The sequence below is a fragment of the Balaenoptera musculus genome, chromosome 15 (assembly GCF_009873245.2).
Source record: "Balaenoptera musculus isolate JJ_BM4_2016_0621 chromosome 15, mBalMus1.pri.v3, whole genome shotgun sequence".
Classification (NCBI taxonomy): Eukaryota; Metazoa; Chordata; class Mammalia; order Artiodactyla; family Balaenopteridae; genus Balaenoptera; species Balaenoptera musculus.
Window position 1 is genome coordinate 13,666,148 of NC_045799.1, and position 18,817 is coordinate 13,684,964.

At 44.9% G+C, this 18,817-nt stretch overlaps 1 protein-coding gene and 1 pseudogene across 17 annotated transcripts in view; one reads left to right on the forward strand and one right to left on the reverse strand.

The window, feature by feature from the left end:
• Window positions 1-18,817, forward strand: part of ZMYND8 (zinc finger MYND-type containing 8) — a 131,455-nt gene that overhangs the window by 54,999 nt on the left and 57,639 nt on the right. For all 17 annotated transcript variants that reach the window (XM_036825486.1, XM_036825491.1, XM_036825492.1 and 14 more), the window contains 6 exons: window positions 509-601; window positions 1,723-1,810; window positions 5,183-5,238; window positions 8,058-8,135; window positions 9,205-9,320; window positions 16,453-16,934. In XM_036825486.1, coding sequence (XP_036681381.1) covers window positions 509-601; window positions 1,723-1,810; window positions 5,183-5,238; window positions 8,058-8,135; window positions 9,205-9,320; window positions 16,453-16,934 — 913 coding nt within the window. The remainder of the gene's footprint in view (window positions 1-508; window positions 602-1,722; window positions 1,811-5,182; window positions 5,239-8,057; window positions 8,136-9,204; window positions 9,321-16,452; window positions 16,935-18,817) is intronic.
• LOC118881078 lies at window positions 3,846-13,510 on the reverse strand (annotated as a pseudogene).

Sequence of the window (18,817 nt, forward strand, 5' to 3'; positions counted from 1 at the left end):
CACAGTCTCTGCTTTGAAAGTAATTTGGCTTCTCAAAGGAGGAGCAAAACCTCACTAAAATTTCCGCCCATGTGTAAGATATCTGTTGGCACTTCAGGGGAACTTTATTTGGTGTGTCATCTCTAGGTGTAGCCAAATTTCACCCCCAGTCAGTTTTGATTATGGGCATTTTCAGTGTGTAGATAAGCCTCCTTCAGAATTCAGGTCTCAAGTAACTGATAGCGTGTTCTTGTCCATCTTAATTGAAGAGGCCTGGACCTGTTACTTGAGTATGTACTGAAAACAAAACAAATGACAAAACTGGAACACAGCTGGACCCATGATGATTGATAACCAGGCAGAATTTGAAGGTGAACCAGTTTGGAGCTTCTCAAGGGCCTATTTTGTAGAAAGTTTTAGAACTGTATTTTCTGGAAAGTTGTCTCGGTTTTAAAGTACATTGCTGGTATTAATGCTTGGTCTTCCATAGCAGTGATGGGTTTGTGTATGTGCATCTTTTCTTTTATAGACAGATGCATTCCAGAAGCCCGTTCCGTTGGAACAGCATCCCGACTATGCGGAATACATCTTCCATCCCATGGACCTTTGTACATTGGAAAAGGTTGGCTTCCATCAAAAAGCCAGTTGTCAAGATGATTAAAGATCCTCCCTCACTTCCCGTGCCCCATCTCGAGTTAGATGGTTCTGTGCCATTTTTATTTGGATGGAAGAACTCTCATTCCCCTAACTTCTTCTGTAACATTTTCCCAAGGATTGCAGTGGGTGTTGAAATCCACTGCTTAGCTCCAAATAGTATTATACTTCTGCTGGTGATTCTAGCTTTTTATCTGAGAAAGTCACAGCTTCTAAGAATTAGTGATTTGGTTGATTTGAGCCTTACCCTTCCCTTTCTTTTGGAGGTACTAATAAGAGCAGCCAGGAAGGAAGGAGAGAAAATTAAGTGTCTGGGAGATCTTCATGTTAGCAGTGAATAAGTGCCTTCTTAGATCTTGACTTATTTCACTGATAAGGGTATTTCTTTAATGCCTGAAAGTGTTTTTAAAGGTTCAAACTAAAATTCCATGCTGAAAAATTACACATGTAACATTTTAGATTGTGTATGTCATCCTGGTGCTGATTTTCAAATTGCTGGCACCAAAATATGGTTAAAGAAAAGCATGGATGAGGAGAAAACATTACTTTATATTGTACGCATTGATGATCCCCAAAACAGTAAATCCAGCCTGCTTTGGAAAATTGCACACACCCTTACGGTATTAAACAAAAGAAGGAATTCCAAAAAGACAAGGTTGGAATCCTAGCTTCCTAAATTATTAGCTTTGGAACTTTGGTTAGTTCCTTTAACATTACCATACCTTAGTTTCCCTGACTGTAAAATGGGGATAGTGACTGCTTCCTTGAGTTTTCAATTATGAGGCTTATGTGAGGCTGTACAATTAATAATAAATTTGTAAATATATAAAATATCCTGGTTTGGTGGAAGAAGCTGCTTGATAGATGACAGTGCTCTAAGATGAGAAAATTCAAGTCAGTGTGGTGAATTCAGTGAATGCATTTTTATAGAGTTATAGATCTCAACTATAATAGCATCTTGGGAAATGAGTAGAAGCATTAATTAATTTGGCAAATGACTGCTAAGAAAATTATGTGGGGACGCAGGTGTTACTGGTTGTGGCTTATAGAGACTCACTGGTGATTATTTTCCGTGGCTTTTCTTCCCAGAACGCTAAAAAGAAAATGTATGGCTGCACAGAAGCCTTCCTGGCTGATGCAAAATGGATTTTGCACAACTGCATCATTTATAATGGGGGTGAGTGGATTAGATGACTCTTAAGAATGAGAGTATTGCTGTGTGTGTTGCCCGTTCTCCTGCCCTTCATAAAAAATCAGGCTCTTTTTTCATGCATCAGGGCCAGTAGCTGAGAATACTGGTGTATAGATTGCTGACGTGTGTGAACAGGGGGCAGTGAGTACATGCATTTTAAGGTATGAGCTGATGTCCACAGGGCCTTGTGACTATATGATGCTTTTACCTGTCCTTTTAAAAAAACCTTATTTTAATGGAGGAATAATTACATAAAATAAAAAGCACAGATTTTACAGGTACATTCCATGAATTTGACAAATGTGTAACCACCTCTGTAACTACAACCCCAAATAAGATCCTAGAGCATTTCTATCACCCCATTATATTCCCAGTTGCCCCTCTCCAGTCAATCCACCCTCCTGAAAAGGAACTATTCTGTTTTCTGTAACTAGAGATTAGTTTTACATATTCTAGAATTTCATACCAGTGGAGTCAGAGTGCCCTCTTTTATGCCTGGCTACGTTGACACAGTGTAATATTTTGGGGATTCTTTTTTTTTTTTTAATTTATTTTTTTATTTTATTTATTTATTTTTGGCTGCGGTAGGTCTTCGTTGCTGCGCGCGGGCTTTCTCTAGTTGTGGAGAGCGGGGGCTACTCCTCGTTGCGGTGCACTGGCTTCTCATTGTGGTGGCTTCTCTTGTTGCGGAGCACGGGCTCTAGGCACACGGGCTTCCGTAGTTGGGGCTTGCAGGCTCAGTAGTTGTGGTGCACGGGCTTTGTTGCTCTGCGTCATGTGGGAACTTCCCGGACCAGGGCTTGAACCCGTGTCCCCTGCATTGGCAGGCGGATTCTTAACCACTGCGCCACCAGGGAAGCCCTGGGGATTCTTTCATGTTGTGTCTATCAGTGGTTTGTTTCTTTTTATCACTGAGTGGTATCAATACATAGTTTTTATAAATTATTTTATTTATTTATTTTTGGCTGCGTTGGGTCTTCGTTGCTGCGCGCGGGCTTCCTCTAGTTGTGGTGAGCCGGGGCTACTCTTTGTTGCGGTGCGTGGGCTTCTCATTGCGGTGGCTTCTCTGGTTGTGGAGCACGGACTCTAGGCGCGCGGCCTTCAGTAGTTGTGGCACGTGGACTCAGTAGTTGTGGCTCACGGTCTGTAGAGCGCAGGCTCAGTAGTTGTGGCGCAGGGGCTTAGTTGCTCTGCGGCATGTGGGATCTTCCCGGACCAGGGCTCAAACCCGTGTCCCCTGCATTGGCAGGCATATTCTTAACCACTGCGCCACCAGGGAAGTCTGGTAACAGTATTGTATCAACATACAATTTATTCATCCATTCCCTTTGTTGATGTTGATGTTGATGGATATTTGGATTGTTTTCAGTTTTTGGCTGTTATGAATAAAGCCAGTGTGAACATTCTTATACAAGTCTTTGTGTGGACACATGCTTTCATTTCTCTTGGATAAATACCCAAGACTGGTATTGCTAGATCATTGAGTAAGTTTATATTTAAATTTATAAGAAATTTTACCAAACTGTTTTGCAAATTGGTTGTATTATTTTACATTCCTTCTAGCAGTGTGTATGAGGATCTTTGTTGCTCCACATCATTGTCAACACTTAGTATTGTCTCTTTTTAATTTTACCTATTCTTGAAGGCATGAAATATTATGTCATGGTGGTTTTGCCTGTCTCTAATGACTAATGGTATTGAGTATCTTTTCATGTGCTTATTAGTCATTTGTATATCATTTGTTGGTGAAACATCTATTCACATCTTTTGCTCATTTCAAAAATTGGGTTGTTTTTTATTATTGAGTTTTAGGAGTTCTTTATATTCTGGTTAAAGTTTTGTCATTTGCATTTTTGTGGGTTAAGCCTTCTGGACAGAATGGAGGAGAGCTCCTATTAAAATCTCCTTGATGGGCACCTTTCCCATTGTCCTACCCTCTCCCACAATCCTCTGTCTATCTTCTGGCCAAGTAGATCTTTCAGGGTCCTGCCCTGTTCTATTCTTCTTGTCCCCTGCTGGAACACTCTTCCCCTCTTTGCTTTGATGAGTTTTCCTTATCCTTCAGTCTCAGCCTCTCAGTCCTCTGAGGAGCCTTCCTTCGTGACCCAGACCGTACTATGTACTCTTGTTAAGGGCTCTCACAGTAACTGTACTTCCCCATGGCAGCATTTTATCACACTTTCTGGATGGTGCTTTTTTTTATTTGAGTTGCTCACCAGGATGTAAGCTCTGTAAGGGCAGATGCCAAACTTGTTTCCTGTATACCCTTGGGCCTAGCATAGACTGTTGTTAGCTGATGTTTGAGGAAAGATATATGAATGGATGGCTATCTGCTTAAAGTACATGTTTTGCATTATTAACTCAGTAGCAGGGTTGGGGTGCAGGGAGGAGAGAAAGAGAGCTACCCTAGACATTGAGAATTTGTGTAAAGGTTATAAACTCAAATATATAGAAAGGGCAGTAAGATCATATAAACAAGTGAATGAGCTCAGGTAGCAGAAAAATAGCATAAGCCAGGATGACCACTGGCTGTGGGGAGAGCGAGTGACTGCGGAGAACAGGGAATTCCTACCTGGTCTGGAGGGGTATCTCCCCTGGACACTCCAGTGGTTTATTGGATACAGAGTTCCTAGATCTTCTGAGTTTTCAAGACAAGCCAGAAATCTAGGTATTTGTGTGTGTGCCTATGAAATCTTTTTGCCACCAAATTTACAATTTCTAAAAATTGTCATAATGTTCGAAGAAAACACAGCTTTTTGGCCATCTTGTTCTCTGGTTTAGTGTAAAGGTTCAGGGTTAAGAGTTAGACCTGGGGCCATATCCTCAACTCGTTAGCTAAGTGGTCTCATATAAGTGATGACTCCTGAGCCTTGGTTTACTCTTTGGTGAAATGAAAACATTCATGCCTGCTTCCTAATAAGGCTTTTTGAAGAGTTAACAAGAAAATGTATTTCAAAGCACCAGGAACACTAGAGTTACTCAATTAAATGTCGTCTTTCTCCTGTACTATTCTTGGGTTGGGGTCTGTGACAATGGGCAGAAGAAGGCTCCTTTTCACTAATTTGAGCCTTGAGAATATAAAAGCATCTTTCAAATATTAATTCATGAACTGTCGGAAACCAACACAAATTGTTATGTTTCAGAGAAGATGACATCTAAGCACCAAAGATTGGTTCATGGGAAAAGTCACCTAATCTGAACTGATGTTAGAAGCCAGAAATGTATGGTTTTTAACCTTTAAATAAAAGGTTAATCCTGGAAGAAAGCAAGTTAAAATGGTGTAAGTGGAAGTATGATCCCAAGGCTGGGTATTTCTGTGTTTCCATTTGAATTAATCCTATTTTCTTATTCCCTCAGGAAATCACAAATTGACGCAAATAGCGAAAGTAGTCATCAAAATCTGCGAGCATGAGGTATGTGTTTCCTACTGTCCCCTTTTAAGTGTACCTAGAATGAAGGCTTGGGGTGATTGAAGTTTCCATTTGCGGAATCTCCCAGTGGGTAGCTCTAGTAATTTTGGAATTTGTTGAGGCACAGATAGCGCCCCTCTCTTCAAGGAAAGTTAAAAGCAACAGATATGCCATAATATGTTATAAATCAGCACCCTAATCTTAGATCTAAGAGAGATGGGATTTTTCAGCCTTGAGTCGTGGTCCAGCACTGCACATCCTGAGTTTTCTGGGTCAAATAGAGTTTATGATTTCTTTGCCCCACAATCTGTGGCATCCCCTCAGGTCCCTTTCAGTCTTCTTGCAGAAGGTATTTGGGTTTTGACATTATTTGCAGGAAAGGTCCTGCGTTTCTCTGAGAGTGGCCCAGGTGTCCTGGAAAAATACCCCGTAGTTTTGATGGTGTGGATGAAATGCAGCTCCTGGGCTGGGTGCCCTGAGGCTCTAGTGGTTACAGGACAGGCTGATGGCAGAAGTGGTACAGGGGAGCTTTCTTTGTTAGATCCCTGTTGTGAGCACAAAAAAACTGAGATGTAATGGCCTTCAGCCTGTCTGCACTCTCATCTATCCCTCCGTTCATTTGTAAAGAAAACATTTGGATATCTTAGGATATGTCCATGTCTATATATTTGTATAGAGAGAGTTTTATAATCTACATTTTTCACTCTGAGCATTTTCCTAGGTAATTAAACACAGAGGAAGAATAGAATTTATCATGGCTGTTCTGATGATTTATTTCCTTAGTATAATTGTTAGAAATGCAACTACTAGGTCTGAGGCTATCAACATGGCTTTGGGTAGATATCTCTTGATTGTTTTCTGGAAATGCTACAGCGTTACTTATACAATGACCTGGAGTGAACAAATGTGGTGGTTTTTCTGTGTCGTTTGCAATGTTGGAAGTTCCAATTTGAAAACTGTTTGTGTATATATGTTTTTGTCCCAGTGTGATCAGTAAAAAACAGTGGCATCTCACTGTGATTGTGATTTTGATTTCTTTGATCCAAGTGGTGATGGACTGTTTTTTGATATGATTGTTGGCGACTTGGAGTTGTCTCTGGGCGAGTTGTTCAGTTGTTTCCGCCTTGAGGATTCGTTTCCCTTGATCTGGGTGCTGAAGCCTAGACTTTTAATTGGTGGGTTGTCATAATGTAGAATTTATTGAACCCAGATGCTGTTTGTCTGGCATTCTGAACCTACCTGTTGGCAACATAGTGCTGCTTTGTGGGCCCCAATGCCGGGGCTGTCCTGGACTTGATGTTGCCGCTTTGTTCTACCCAGTACCTTTGGAATAGCCCAGAAGGAGAGTGGGTAGAAGGAAGAAATATGGTCCACCACTCACTCATTCATTCATTCACTCATTTATTCATTGCCCTCAGTCAGTCAGTCCATTATAATTAGTAATTACTATAAAATTATTAATAATCATTAATTGAGCACCTGCTATGTGTCTGGCACCTTGTCACTTGAAATGCTTTACGTTTATCTCATCTAATTTTTATAATAATTCTGTTTGGTAGGTACTGCTTTCATCCCCATTCTATGAGGTGAGGAAATGGACGCTCAGACAGTATAAGCAACTTTTCCTAAAGTTCTAGAGCTAGGATGTAGTGGAGTCTGAATTTAGATCCAAGAAGGGAGCTTCCAGGGCCCTTAGTTCTAAGTCATGACGTTTCTCTGGGGGAATGCACTTTCTCAAGAGAGAGGACGGTCAGTTACAGAATTTTCAGTTATCCGTGGAAATAAAATAGAGTAACGTGGTATTAATTAATTGCTGCGGATGGTGTGATTAGAGGTATGTAGAATTGAGCATGGCAAGCAGAGACCAGAGTCAAGGGAAGGGATTGGGGAGCTCAGACAGGTAGACTGAGGCCAGACCAGGCATGGCCTTGAAGGAACTGGCCAGGTGTTTATTTATTTATCTAAATTTATTTATTTATTTATTTATGACTGCGTTGGGTCTTCGTTGCTGCGCGTGGGCTTTCTCTAGCTGTGGCGAGTGGGGGCCACTCTTCGTTGTGGTGCGTGGGCTTCTCATTGCCGTGGCTTCTCTTGTTGTGGAGCTCGGGCTCTAGGCACACGGGCTTCAGTAGTTGTGGCACGCGGGCTCAGTAGTTGTGGCTTGTGGGCTCTAGAGCGCAGGCTCAGCAGTTGTGGTGCACAGGCTTAGTTGCTCCGCGGCATGTGGGATCCTCCTGGACCAGGGCTTGAACCCATGTCCCCTGCGTTGGCAGGTGGATTCGCAACCACTGCGCCACCAGGGAAGCCCTGACCAGGTGTTTAGATTTCATTGTTAGTTTCTCAACCTCGGCACTACTGACATTTGAGGCCAGAGACATCTTTGTTGAAGGAACTGTCCTTGTACCATCATAGACTCCAGTCTCAACTGTCCACCCCCAGTTGTGATGACCGATGACCAGAAATATCTCCAGTTATGCCAAGTGTCCCTGGAAGGGTTAAACTGTCCCAGTAGAGAACCACTGGTCTAAGGAGAGGGACCAGATGGGATCTGTGTTTGTAGAAGGTGGCATTGGCTGCTCTGTGTGGGGAATGGACCAAGCTTGGGAAGCTGGGAGACATGGTCCAGCGAGAGAGGATGGCGACTGGGGCTAGGTGGGCGAGTCGGGGCTGGTGAGAAATAGTTGGATTGAAGTCCAGGGTGTTCCCCACTGTGGGACTTAGGTAAGCTAATCTTACCTGCCAGTATTATCATGCATTTCTTGAGGGCCTGCAGATATAAGGCCCCTAGGAGTGACACATTCTAACACATTTTTGCTTTACAGATGAATGAAATCGAAGTTTGTCCAGAGTGTTATCTAGCTGCTTGCCAAAAACGAGATAACTGGTTTTGTGAGCCTTGTGTAAGTTGGATTTCCTTTCCTTTTTTTGTTTTCTGAACTCTATGCCTTTGGTGACCCAGGACAGCTTTCTCCAGGTGGCTTATTGGATGAACTTTGGATGAAGTTTTAAAATAATTTTCTTACTGAAAATTAAGTTAGGGCAGAATGGGAGTAATCCAGGTGGGATAAACCTCTTTGGCTGAAAGGTCATGTGCCAGAGGTAGCGTCCCGATTTATTGGGTTTATTAGCCCTCGAAAACAGCAGGATGCAGCATGAAAAGAAGCTCATCAGAGAGGAGAGACATGCCAAAGTCATGCAGATGATGACCCGAGTCGTGTTAAAGGAGTATGTTTCTTACAAATCATGTTGGATCTATTTTAAGAGGTTTGGAAATCCTTCCCAGGGTTAACTCCATGGTCTCTCTAAACCATGGTTCTTGAGGCTGGGATTGGGGTGGGGAGAGAAAGTCACCCTAGTTGTCCCCATGGATCTGTATTTTCCAAACTGATGTTCTGCAGAGAAGTGTGTCGTTGGGGTGAGCTGGGAGGATGGGGGTGTGGGGGGAGGGTATTGGGCCGCAAGATTGGGCAAGTAGAGTTGAGAATCAAAACATAGGTTGTCTTTTCCTGCCTTTTGAGATGGACATCTGAATCATTAAGGCCCTGAGTAGCTCTCGGTAAAGAATAAAGTTAGCTAATGCCGTCCCTTATTATATGCTGGATGTAAGGTGCATTCAGCCCTCCAGCTTAACAGAGGGTGTAGGTATTACTGTCCCTGTGTTGCCCAGAAAGGTACAGTCTCTTGTTCACTGCCACCCGGGCAAGAGCGGCACAGCCAGAGTCCAAGCCTGGTTTTGGTCAGTGCTCACTTCTTCTTGGTTTCCCCATTTAACCCCATTCCCAGCCTTGCCCAGGCTTACTGGCTGCACATCTAGGGACTGCCACTTGGGGAGACCCTGCTGGAAATTGTTCGCTTTCATTCTGTGGCCTGTATCACCTCTGCCTTAGCTTAACCTCACCCACCGAGCTTTATGTGTGCATCTTGCTGTCGAATACATACAAACGCTGGATTTTGTTTTTCTTTTCCTAGAGCAATCCACATCCTTTGGTTTGGGCAAAACTGAAGGGGTTTCCATTCTGGCCTGCGAAAGCTCTGAGGGATAAAGATGGGCAGGTTGATGCCCGTTTCTTTGGACAACACGACAGGTGGGAGTTAAACACAGGCTTCAAACGCGTAGCTGTGACTGAACCTTTGATCCTGTCAGTGAATACAAGAAGGGGCGGTGGGTACGGCTATTATTTTATTGTCTTGATACCAGCCAGTGATCTTGTACTTTAAAAATACTGTCCTGGGCTGTGTTAATAAGCGTGATCACGCACAGGCTTCAGTTTTTTCAGGTGTGTTGGAAAAGAATCTTGCTTTCGTGGTTTTGTGGACGCAGCCGGCATCGGCATAGGTTCCACGGCTATTTTAAGTGCTGCTGTTCTTTTTTGGGTTTTTCCGCAGTAAATTAAATCACCGCACAAATTGCTTTTCAAAATAATGCTTTCAGGGATCAGAAGCATTTCCCCAGATTGCCGGTAAATTGAGTCTCCCATCGTTGTGCTGGGTAGTCCCCTCCTGTTCCCTTTTCTGTGGAGCTAAAATGGGAAATTATAAGGGGTTGCTGTTTTGACAGGTGTGAGCCCTCCCTGCCAGCCTTCCTGCCCTCCCCTCTCCCCCTCTCCCAGCGACGTGAATTATTCCAGCTAATAGCAGCTCTCTGTGGAGTGCAGCCCCCTGTGTGCTTCAGAACAACAGGTAGACAGAGATGAGCGGCGGGTAATTTCTTGGTTCTCTTTTAGCAAGAGTTACATTGTGACTAAATGAGGCAAAAACCCTCCCGAAACCCTACCAAGCAGTCTGAGAAAGCGCGCGTGTGTGTGTGTGTAGGGGAGAATATTTAACAGACATAGTTTGAAAATTATACCCACCCACAGAATGTACAGAAAATACAGTTTCTCATTTTAAACAACACCAGAATCTGAAATATTACTCTCTGTTAAATTTTGCTTGTCATCTTGCCAAAAAAAAAAAAAAAAAAGAATATCAAAGTAATCTGAAATCATTTACCAGGAATTCTGGCAATCCATTGATAGGAGACAAAATGGAAATTAGCTGAGATGGTTCCAGGTTTGATAGGAAGTATTATACTTTGATTTTGACCACTTTTGGGGAAGTTTTTCTAAAATTCCTTTACTCATTCATTCAAAGAAACATGTCTTTGGTGCCTGCCGTGTGCCAGGCTGAGTACTAGATGCTGGGGTACAGGAGCGAGCAGGCAGACGCTGCCCGTCGGAAGTGGGGAAGGCAGATGACATACAAGTGGGGAATAGACAGTATGATCTCAGGTCAGGAGGTAGTGGCGGGGCCGGGTGAAGATCTGGGTAGAGGGACCAGAGAGAGCAGGGACTCAGGTAGGGAAGGGCGGACCGAGGCTGAGTTAGTTGCTCAGGGAAATCCAGGAGCACAGTGTGGTTTGAACAGGATAAGGGAGGAGAGAGTGGGTAAGAGGTGGGATCAGAGGGGTGGGCTGGGCCTGGGTCACCAGGGCGGCTTTGGTCAGAAGTCTGGCTTTTATTTGAAGAGCAAGAGACATAGCAGGTTGTACATCTTCCTGCCTCTTCATTAGAGCATGGCAAGTGTTAATGAACCATCTTGATGATTCGGGATTATTCTATACTGTAACTCAGTGTGGATAATACTTAGGATATCCATGGCGGGGGGCAAGCATTGCTGTCCCCCAAGCACCAAATATTCCCAGAGCCTTAAGAGTCGTGGGTTCTGCTCCAGCTGTGCCCACTCTGCATGGACCTCTTACTCCTGCCTGCCTGACAGCCATTGAAGGTGGCTTAGGGGCCATGAGCTTCACCGGCCCTGTTTCCAGAGGCTGTTTCCCCTGAACTTGCAGGTGTAGGTTGGTTCTGGGTGGGAGCTGTCCTGGAAGCTGGCCCCCCTACATTTGTAAAAAAGACAGCTGCCCAAGTCTGATGCCCCACTAGATTTCCTTAACCCTCCCTCCATGGTGTCTCCTGTCCCCTTGGAGGGGACCTGTCGAACTGTCGGGCTCATTTTGGGTGCAGGGGGCACACTGGGGGAGTCGTTAAGGATATCCCAGTGGTGGAGGGACAGTAGGTAAGAGTTGTGGGGAGGTTTCAGTCGGCCTTGGGCAGGGAGTCCCTGACAGCTGTAGTGGAAGCCACTTCTAAAAGGATGGACGTCCCTTCCTCCCCAGGATGTTCTTAAAGCAGAATGGGGCAGGCTTGTTGACAGCCTGCTCTGGGTCCGACCCAGAAACAGGACACGGACTCAGGGGAGGCTGCAAGGATTGTGATGTGCTGTCCCTTCTCAGGGAGCTCGCTTCGAGGTTGCAGAGCCAAAACATAAGCCTGGACCAGGGGTACGCAAAATAAGGCAGGACAGCAGAATAAGAAATAGCACCGACCACTGCATGTTCATTGTCTTTTTTTTTTTTTTTTTTTGGCCGCTCTGTGTGGCTTATGGGATCTTAGTTCCTCAACCAGGGATTGAACCTGGGCCCTTGGCAGTGAAAGCGCAGAGTCCTAACCCCTGGACCGCCAGGGAATTCCCCCATTGTCAAGTTAATAAATGTTAGAGAGAGAGAGAGAGAGAGCGAGCCCCTGGAGGCTCTTGCACAAATCAAGGCATGTTCTGAAGAGTCCCATCATGGGCTTTTTGTCTTTTAAAAGATTTTGCATTTTTTTTTTCAGTTTTATTTCACAGACACTATTATATACAAATGTAGAAAATATTTTATCAAATGCCTGCAGAGCTTAAAAAAAAAAGCTGTGTTGTTTTTTTTTTACTGTGTTAAAATACTGAGTTTATTTCACATGTATATTTTTGTCTCCCCACCATTTCCATTTGTCTGACCATCACTACTACTATGTCCTATCATAACATTCCATACATACTTAAAACCAAGCAAAGGGTGGAGTTCCATCTTTAAAAACTAAACAGGCATTGTGGACAACACGTTCTTGGCAATGGAACCTGGACAACATTTATCAGACACGGTAGGGAAAGTTCTCACTCTGCATTGTAAAAAGGACAGCCAGATATCAACTGCTACAGAAATGAAAGAAGATAGAAAAGTTTAACAGACTGTTTAAACTATTTTCTTAAAGAGACTTCCTCCACTGCCAGAGATCTTGAATAGCCTCCTGGTCAGTCATCGGAAACAGTTCTTCACATAATTGACGAATTTGGCTTCCACTTTGGGAAGGGAAACCACCTTTTTCTATACTTGCTTGCATTTTTGCTTTAATGTCTTCTACGGAGCTAGGTCCTTTTCGGTGTTTTAGGAGTTTTTTTCTGTTTTCTGAAGGATTCTTGACCTTTTGATTTTGGTGTTGATGGTTTTGAGGCTTTTCCATTCTGGTTTGATTTTTGTGCATTTTTGGCTGGAGTATCCGTACAGATTTCTTTACTGGAGCTTTTTCTTCAGCTTCCTCATCATCAAAGTCATCACCATCACCATCATCATCATCATCTTCATCTTCATCTTCATCTTCATCAGCAGCAAGGTTTACTTTTTTCTGTGGAACCTTGCTACCACTTCCAGGGGCAGAATGCTTTCCAGATATACTTAGGAGTTTCACATTCTCCTCCTCTTCATCTTCTGACTCTGGATCTTCCTCCACAGCTATTAAGTGCTGTCCGCTAATGTGCACAGGCCCTGAACCACACTTCAACCAGAAGACCACAGGTGGTGTTATTTCAAAGCCCTCAAGGGGAAGTTGGCTGCACAGACATTTTCAAAGTTGCCAGTGTTACTTTAATTGGACTGGCTTCATAATTCATCACCTCTGCTTCAACAATGCGCAGTTCATCCTTTGCGCCAGCCCCTAAGCTGACCGTTCTTAAAGATAACTGGTGCTCATTTTCATCATTATCCACCTTAAAGTGATCATCTTGGCCGGCCTTTAGTTCACAGCCGGAAAGATAGTTCTGGGGCCTCAGGGGGCTCATGTCCATGTCCATCGAATCTTCCATGGGTTGATGGCGTACACTTAGGTGGGAGAGAAGGTGGACAGAGGTAAAAGACTACTGTTCCAGGGAACAGTCATGCAGGACGGAATCACACCAGGGAAACCCAGACACTGTTTTAAGCACTTTTTGTAGAAGCTGCTTTTATCCCCATTTTACTGATAGGAAAACCGAGGCCCAGAGCTAGGAAGTAGCTCAGCTGTGTGATTCTGTCGCCTCTTAGGACATAGCCTCCCAGAGGCTTTCTATCATTAAGCAAATCTGATTTCCCTTTCCGTATTTCCTGGGCCTTCTTTAAGGAAAAGAAACCCTTTTCTGAAATCACTTGTGAAGCAACTTCATTGAACTTAAGGCCCTGATTCCAGACAAAAGCGGGGGCGGGTGGGCACAATCACAGGGACCACCTGGCTGATCAGCTTCTGGTGGTGCAGGGACTGGTCAGGTGCATCTCCCCCAGCATCCCTCCAGGTAGGGGCTCATTCTCCGTCTCCCCGACGACAGAGCTGAGGCTGGCTTAGGGAAGGGGCATTAGCTGTCGGGGCAGCCTGGGGACCCCCACTGCTCCTCAGAGTCCTGCCTGGTCCAGATTCTTGCCCACCCAGCTGAAACCCCCAGAGGCCCCGCAGACTCTGGCCCTGAGGGCATTTGGCTCCTGCCCAGCCCTTGTTCTGTCTGGCTGTACCTGTGGTTCCTCCCGTCTCTGCAGAATGACAGCCGCGAGTTGGAGCAGATGAGAAGCAGGTGATTTCCAGCACTCTGAGAGAGCGGGTGGATATTTTTGGGTGTTCAGTTTTCATTTGTGTCGTGATGTAGTATCGCCTAGAGTTGTGAGCAGCCAGCCTGTGTCCTGAATTCTGTCCCATGGCCGGGCTTTATTTCTCCCGGGTGGTTTTCTCTTAAAAAATAGGAATGAGATGCTAACTGTTAACATTTGGGTAAAAGAGAATATAAAGAGTCCGTATTTTCTACTTCTCTTTAAAATGTTGGAAGACTTGGTGGGGTTGGATCTAAATTCCCACCTGGCACTTTGATAGCACCTGAGTAGGTGGTGCTTGTGTTAGACTGGGTATGAGTTTTCCACCTCTCCACAGTCTACTTTGCTCCCCGTTGCTTAGTTCTTGGCTTGAGTTTATGGTCTATGAAATCCCAAAGGTCTCCTTGGAAAAGCTCATTCCCACCAGATTCCCAGCTACAAGCTGGTTTGAGGCTGGGGCATTAAATGTCACGGAGTTATACCCTGGATGTTCCTGTATCGGCTCTGCCTTCCCCAGAGCCTGGTGGTCGTGTTCCCTTCTCCTGCCTGCAGTCACGTGTATGGCTAATTCCAGAAAAGCAGCTCATGTTCTAGTGAATTTCTGCAGAGCATGCTGGGAAGCGGGGGTTGAATGTAGGAAGATAGAACTAGCCTTGAGTGGGAGCTGGAGGGCGCATGCCCTAAGGCTAATAGGCTCTTTTCCCATTACTTTCCATGTGAATTATCTCACATTCAGAATCATGCACCTCCTTTTAGGGTTGTGGTTGTCCAATATTTCCTTCTAGTCCCACATAGAATCGCAGTTTTAAAAGAGAAAAGAAAGTGCTTTTATGTCTGAGTGCAGGAGAGTGAGATTTGGGGGATAATTCTCTTTTCAGAGGTGTAGTCTAGGATGCAGACTGTTTTCTTACTCTCTACCAACCCAGAGCCAAAGGGGATTTATTATTTTTTTAATGGATTGAAATGACTAAGCTATTGAGCCTTTTAATGTCGTAGCTAAGTTTCATGTTCACGATTGGTCCTTGTGACAGAACATGCCTGTTAAGTGGATCGTTAGCTAGCCATTCAAACCAAGTCATTTGAAAAAAAAGGAATATGTATTTAAGAATCTTGGAAAGTCCACTAGGCTAATTTGGTTTGCATTAAGGAAAAATAAAAAATTCTGGAAACAACCTAAATGACCATCGAGAGATGAATGGATAGAGAAAATGTGGTCTGTACATACAGTGGAATAATGTTCAGCCTTAAGAAGTATGTGGCATCATGGCTGGACCTGGAGGACTTCAGGCTAAGCGGGGTAAGCCAGTCACAGAAACACAAATACCACGGCTCCATTTGTACGAGCTATCTAAAATAGTCAAATTCATACAATCAAAGAGTGGAATGGTGGTTGCCAGGGGCTGGGGGCAGGGAGAAATGGGGAGTACTAATCAACAGGTGTAAGGTTTCAGTTAAACAAAATGAATAAGCTCTAGAGAGCTGCTGTACCAACATATACCTATAATCAGCTGTCGGGGGGTGGGGGGGGGGTGGGGGGGGGAAGTGTTGCCTGCCCTCTCAGTAAACAAAGGATGTTGCAACCATCAAGCCAGTACCAGCGCCCTGGATGGTGAGCCCTGGGGGAACTCAGGCTGAAGACAGCCCGCAGCCCCGCCCTCAGCCACTGTAGCCACCCTAAGCGGTGCACCCTGAGGACACTCAGGATGGGAAAGCACAGGATCCTGTCCTCGATAGCGCATATCAAAGGAATGATGTCAGTGAGCCCTGATGCTTACCTCTTCCCATACATAGAAAAAAAATGCTAAATTCTTTAACTTGAGATGCTTGGTTTTCTTTAACTAACAATCATCTTTGAAGTTCCCACTACCTGGTCTTTGTTGCAGAACCTCCTATATATACTGGCTCCTCCCTGACCTCTTGGGAGCGGTCCCTCAGCGTGATCTGAGAGGCTGCGTCCAGGCTTAAGTCCTTTTTTTTTTTTTTTAAAAAAAAAAAAAGATTTAATTAATTATTATCTTTGGCTGTGTTGGGTCTTTGTTGCTGCACGCAGGCTTTCTCTAGTTGCGGCGAGCAGGGGCTACTCTTCGTTGTGCTGTGTGGGCTTCTCATTGCAGTGGCTTCTGTTGTGGAACATGGGCTCTAGGTGCGCAGGCTTCAGTAGTTGTGGCTCCCGGGCTCTAGAGCGCAGGCTCAATAGTTGCGGCGCACGGGCTTAGTTGCTCTGCGGCATGTGGAATCTTCCCGGACCAGGGCTTGAACCCGTGTCCCCTGCACTGGCAGGTGTATTCTTAACCACTGCACCACCAGGGAAGTCCAAGTCCTCAGTTTTGTCTGCCAGATAAAAAATAATTCTCAACTTTTAGGTTGTGCCTTGTTTTTCAGTTGATACAGCAATTATGTGTGATTCACTTAAACGTTTCTTCAGAGGGTAGAACTCATGTTAAGTGTTCTTGCACAATAAATTTGTAAAAAACTTAAGAATCTTGGAAATGACCACAGTTGACTTAAACTCCCTTTCTCTTTTGCACTCCCAGGGCCTGGGTTCCAATAAATAATTGCTACCTCATGTCTAAAGAGATTCCTTTTTCTGTGAAAAAGACCAAAAGCATCTTCAACAGTGCAATGCAAGAGATGGAGGTTTACGTGGAGAACATCCGCCGGAAGTTTGGGGTCTTTAATTACTCTCCATTCAGGACGCCCTACACGCCCAACAGCCAGTACCAAATGCTGCTCGACCCCTCCAACCCCAGCGCTGGTGCTGCCAAGATAGACAAGCAGGAGAAGGTCAAGCTCAACTTCGACATGACGGCGTCGCCCAAGATCCTGATGAGCAAGCCGATGCTGAGTGGGGGCACAGGCCGCAGGATCTCCTTGTCGGACATGCCACGCTCCCCCATGAGCACCAACTCCTCCGTGCACACAGGCTCCGACGTGGAGCAGGACGCCGAGAAGAAGGCCACGTCCAGCCACTTCAGCGCGAGTGAGGAGTCCATAGACTTCCTGGACAAGAGCACAGGTCAGCCCCAGGTGGGAGAGGGTACAGGGGGCCCCTGGGACACAGGGGCTCCCATCGGGGCCACACCTGTCTGGCCCTACCTGGTGAGCATCACAAAGTCAAAGAGAGCTGCATGGCGTTTCATCCCAGTGGAGCAAATTTTAATCTTTAAGTGAGTAACCCAGTGGGATTCTTGCAGTTATAGGGACCCAAAAAATGAGAAAAGTGATCCCCAAAGGCCAGCTGGAGGTCGTTCCTAGAAGTGGGCAGAGGTGGTCAGAAATCCTTCAGAGTTCTGTTCAAATGCCTCTGAGATGAATCACAACTTCCTACAACAGGTTTTTTCTTTCTCAGGAATTTTATTAAAAAAAAAAAAAAGAAAAAAAGGATTTTATTTTAATTGAAACATTTTTCTATCAAAACTAGATATTCACATTACTTAAGGCTCAAATATTAGAGGAACATGTAAGGGAAACAAGAATATTCTCTCCCCAGAGCAGTCCCACTTCTTTTTTTTTTAAAATAAATTTATTTATTTATTTATTTATTTATTTATTTATTTATTTATGGCTGCGTTGGGTCTTCGTCTCTGTGCGAGGGCTCTCTCTAGTTGCGGCAAGCGGGGACCACTCCTCATCGCGGTGCGCGGGCCTCTCACCATCGCGGCCTCTCTTGTTGCGGAGCACAGGCTCCAGACACGCAGGCTCAGTAGTTGTGGCTCACGGGCCCAGCTGCTCCGCGGCACGTGGGATCTTCCCAGACCAGGGCTCGAACCCGTGTCCCCTGCATTGGCAGGCAGACTCTCAACCACTGTGCCACCAGGGAAGCCCCGCAGTCCCACTTCTTAAAGGTCCACCCGTTGAACAGTTGTGTTGCACTTTGGAGCCTTGCTGCTGTAGCAGTGGTGACGAATGAAGATGCTGGTCTCAGATTAGATCCCAGCTCTGCTACTCACTAGCCCTGTGGCTTTAATCAAGGTACCTAACCCCTCCGTGGCTTGGTTTCCTTACTGGTAACACGACCATGATGATAGGACCTGCCTCAGAAGTTCTTGTGAGGATAAGTGAACCACCATACGTAAAGGGTTTAGGACAGTGCCTGAAACAGTAAGTGCTACAAAAATGTTGGCTACTATATTATTTCTTCTGGTAGTTGCTCATCCCATGCCTGTGTGGATTCAGAGAGGTGTTACAAATGAGGGATGCTGGCTGAGTGTAACAAAAGCAAGGGTGACCTAAATTGAATTCTTTCTATCCAGACAGTTTGGTTGCATGTTAAAACCTTTAAGAACTCTGTTTCCACAAGGAAATGGGTGTACTCTCATTTTTCTTGAAACACGGCCTTTACTCTTTGTTCTTTCTTGTTGTATCTTAGAGAAGCATGGGTAGAAAGAAGCTCCACACTGAACATGGTGATGAAAGCAGCTAGCCCTCAGGCTCTGGGCTGGGGAGACTTTTGATGAACCCCAGGACACTCGCCCTATTCTCAAGGGTTTCAGCCCTTGGAATGTCCACAGGAATGTGGACTTAACTGTTTTCACATCTTAACATTCTTCCAGAGAAATGGGAAATCTGCATTTTAATATAGAATCTCCAGTTATGAAATGTCAGCTCAAAATGTCTTAAGATATTTTCCAGAATGAATAAAGCACATCTACAAGTTGGATCACCAGTATTAGACCTCTGGCCAGAGCATTACCCTCGGATAGCCTTTCAGACACCACCCTCCCCCTTCTTTCCTTCACGTAAGAACTCTTTAAGGAGCAGGTGTCCGGAATTCCCTGGCGGTCCAGTGGTTAGGACTCCACGCACTCACTGCCGAGGGCCTGCGTTTGATCCCTGGTCGGGGAAGTAAGATCCCACTAGCCGCGTGGTGCGGGCAAAAAAAAAAAAAAAAAAAAAAAA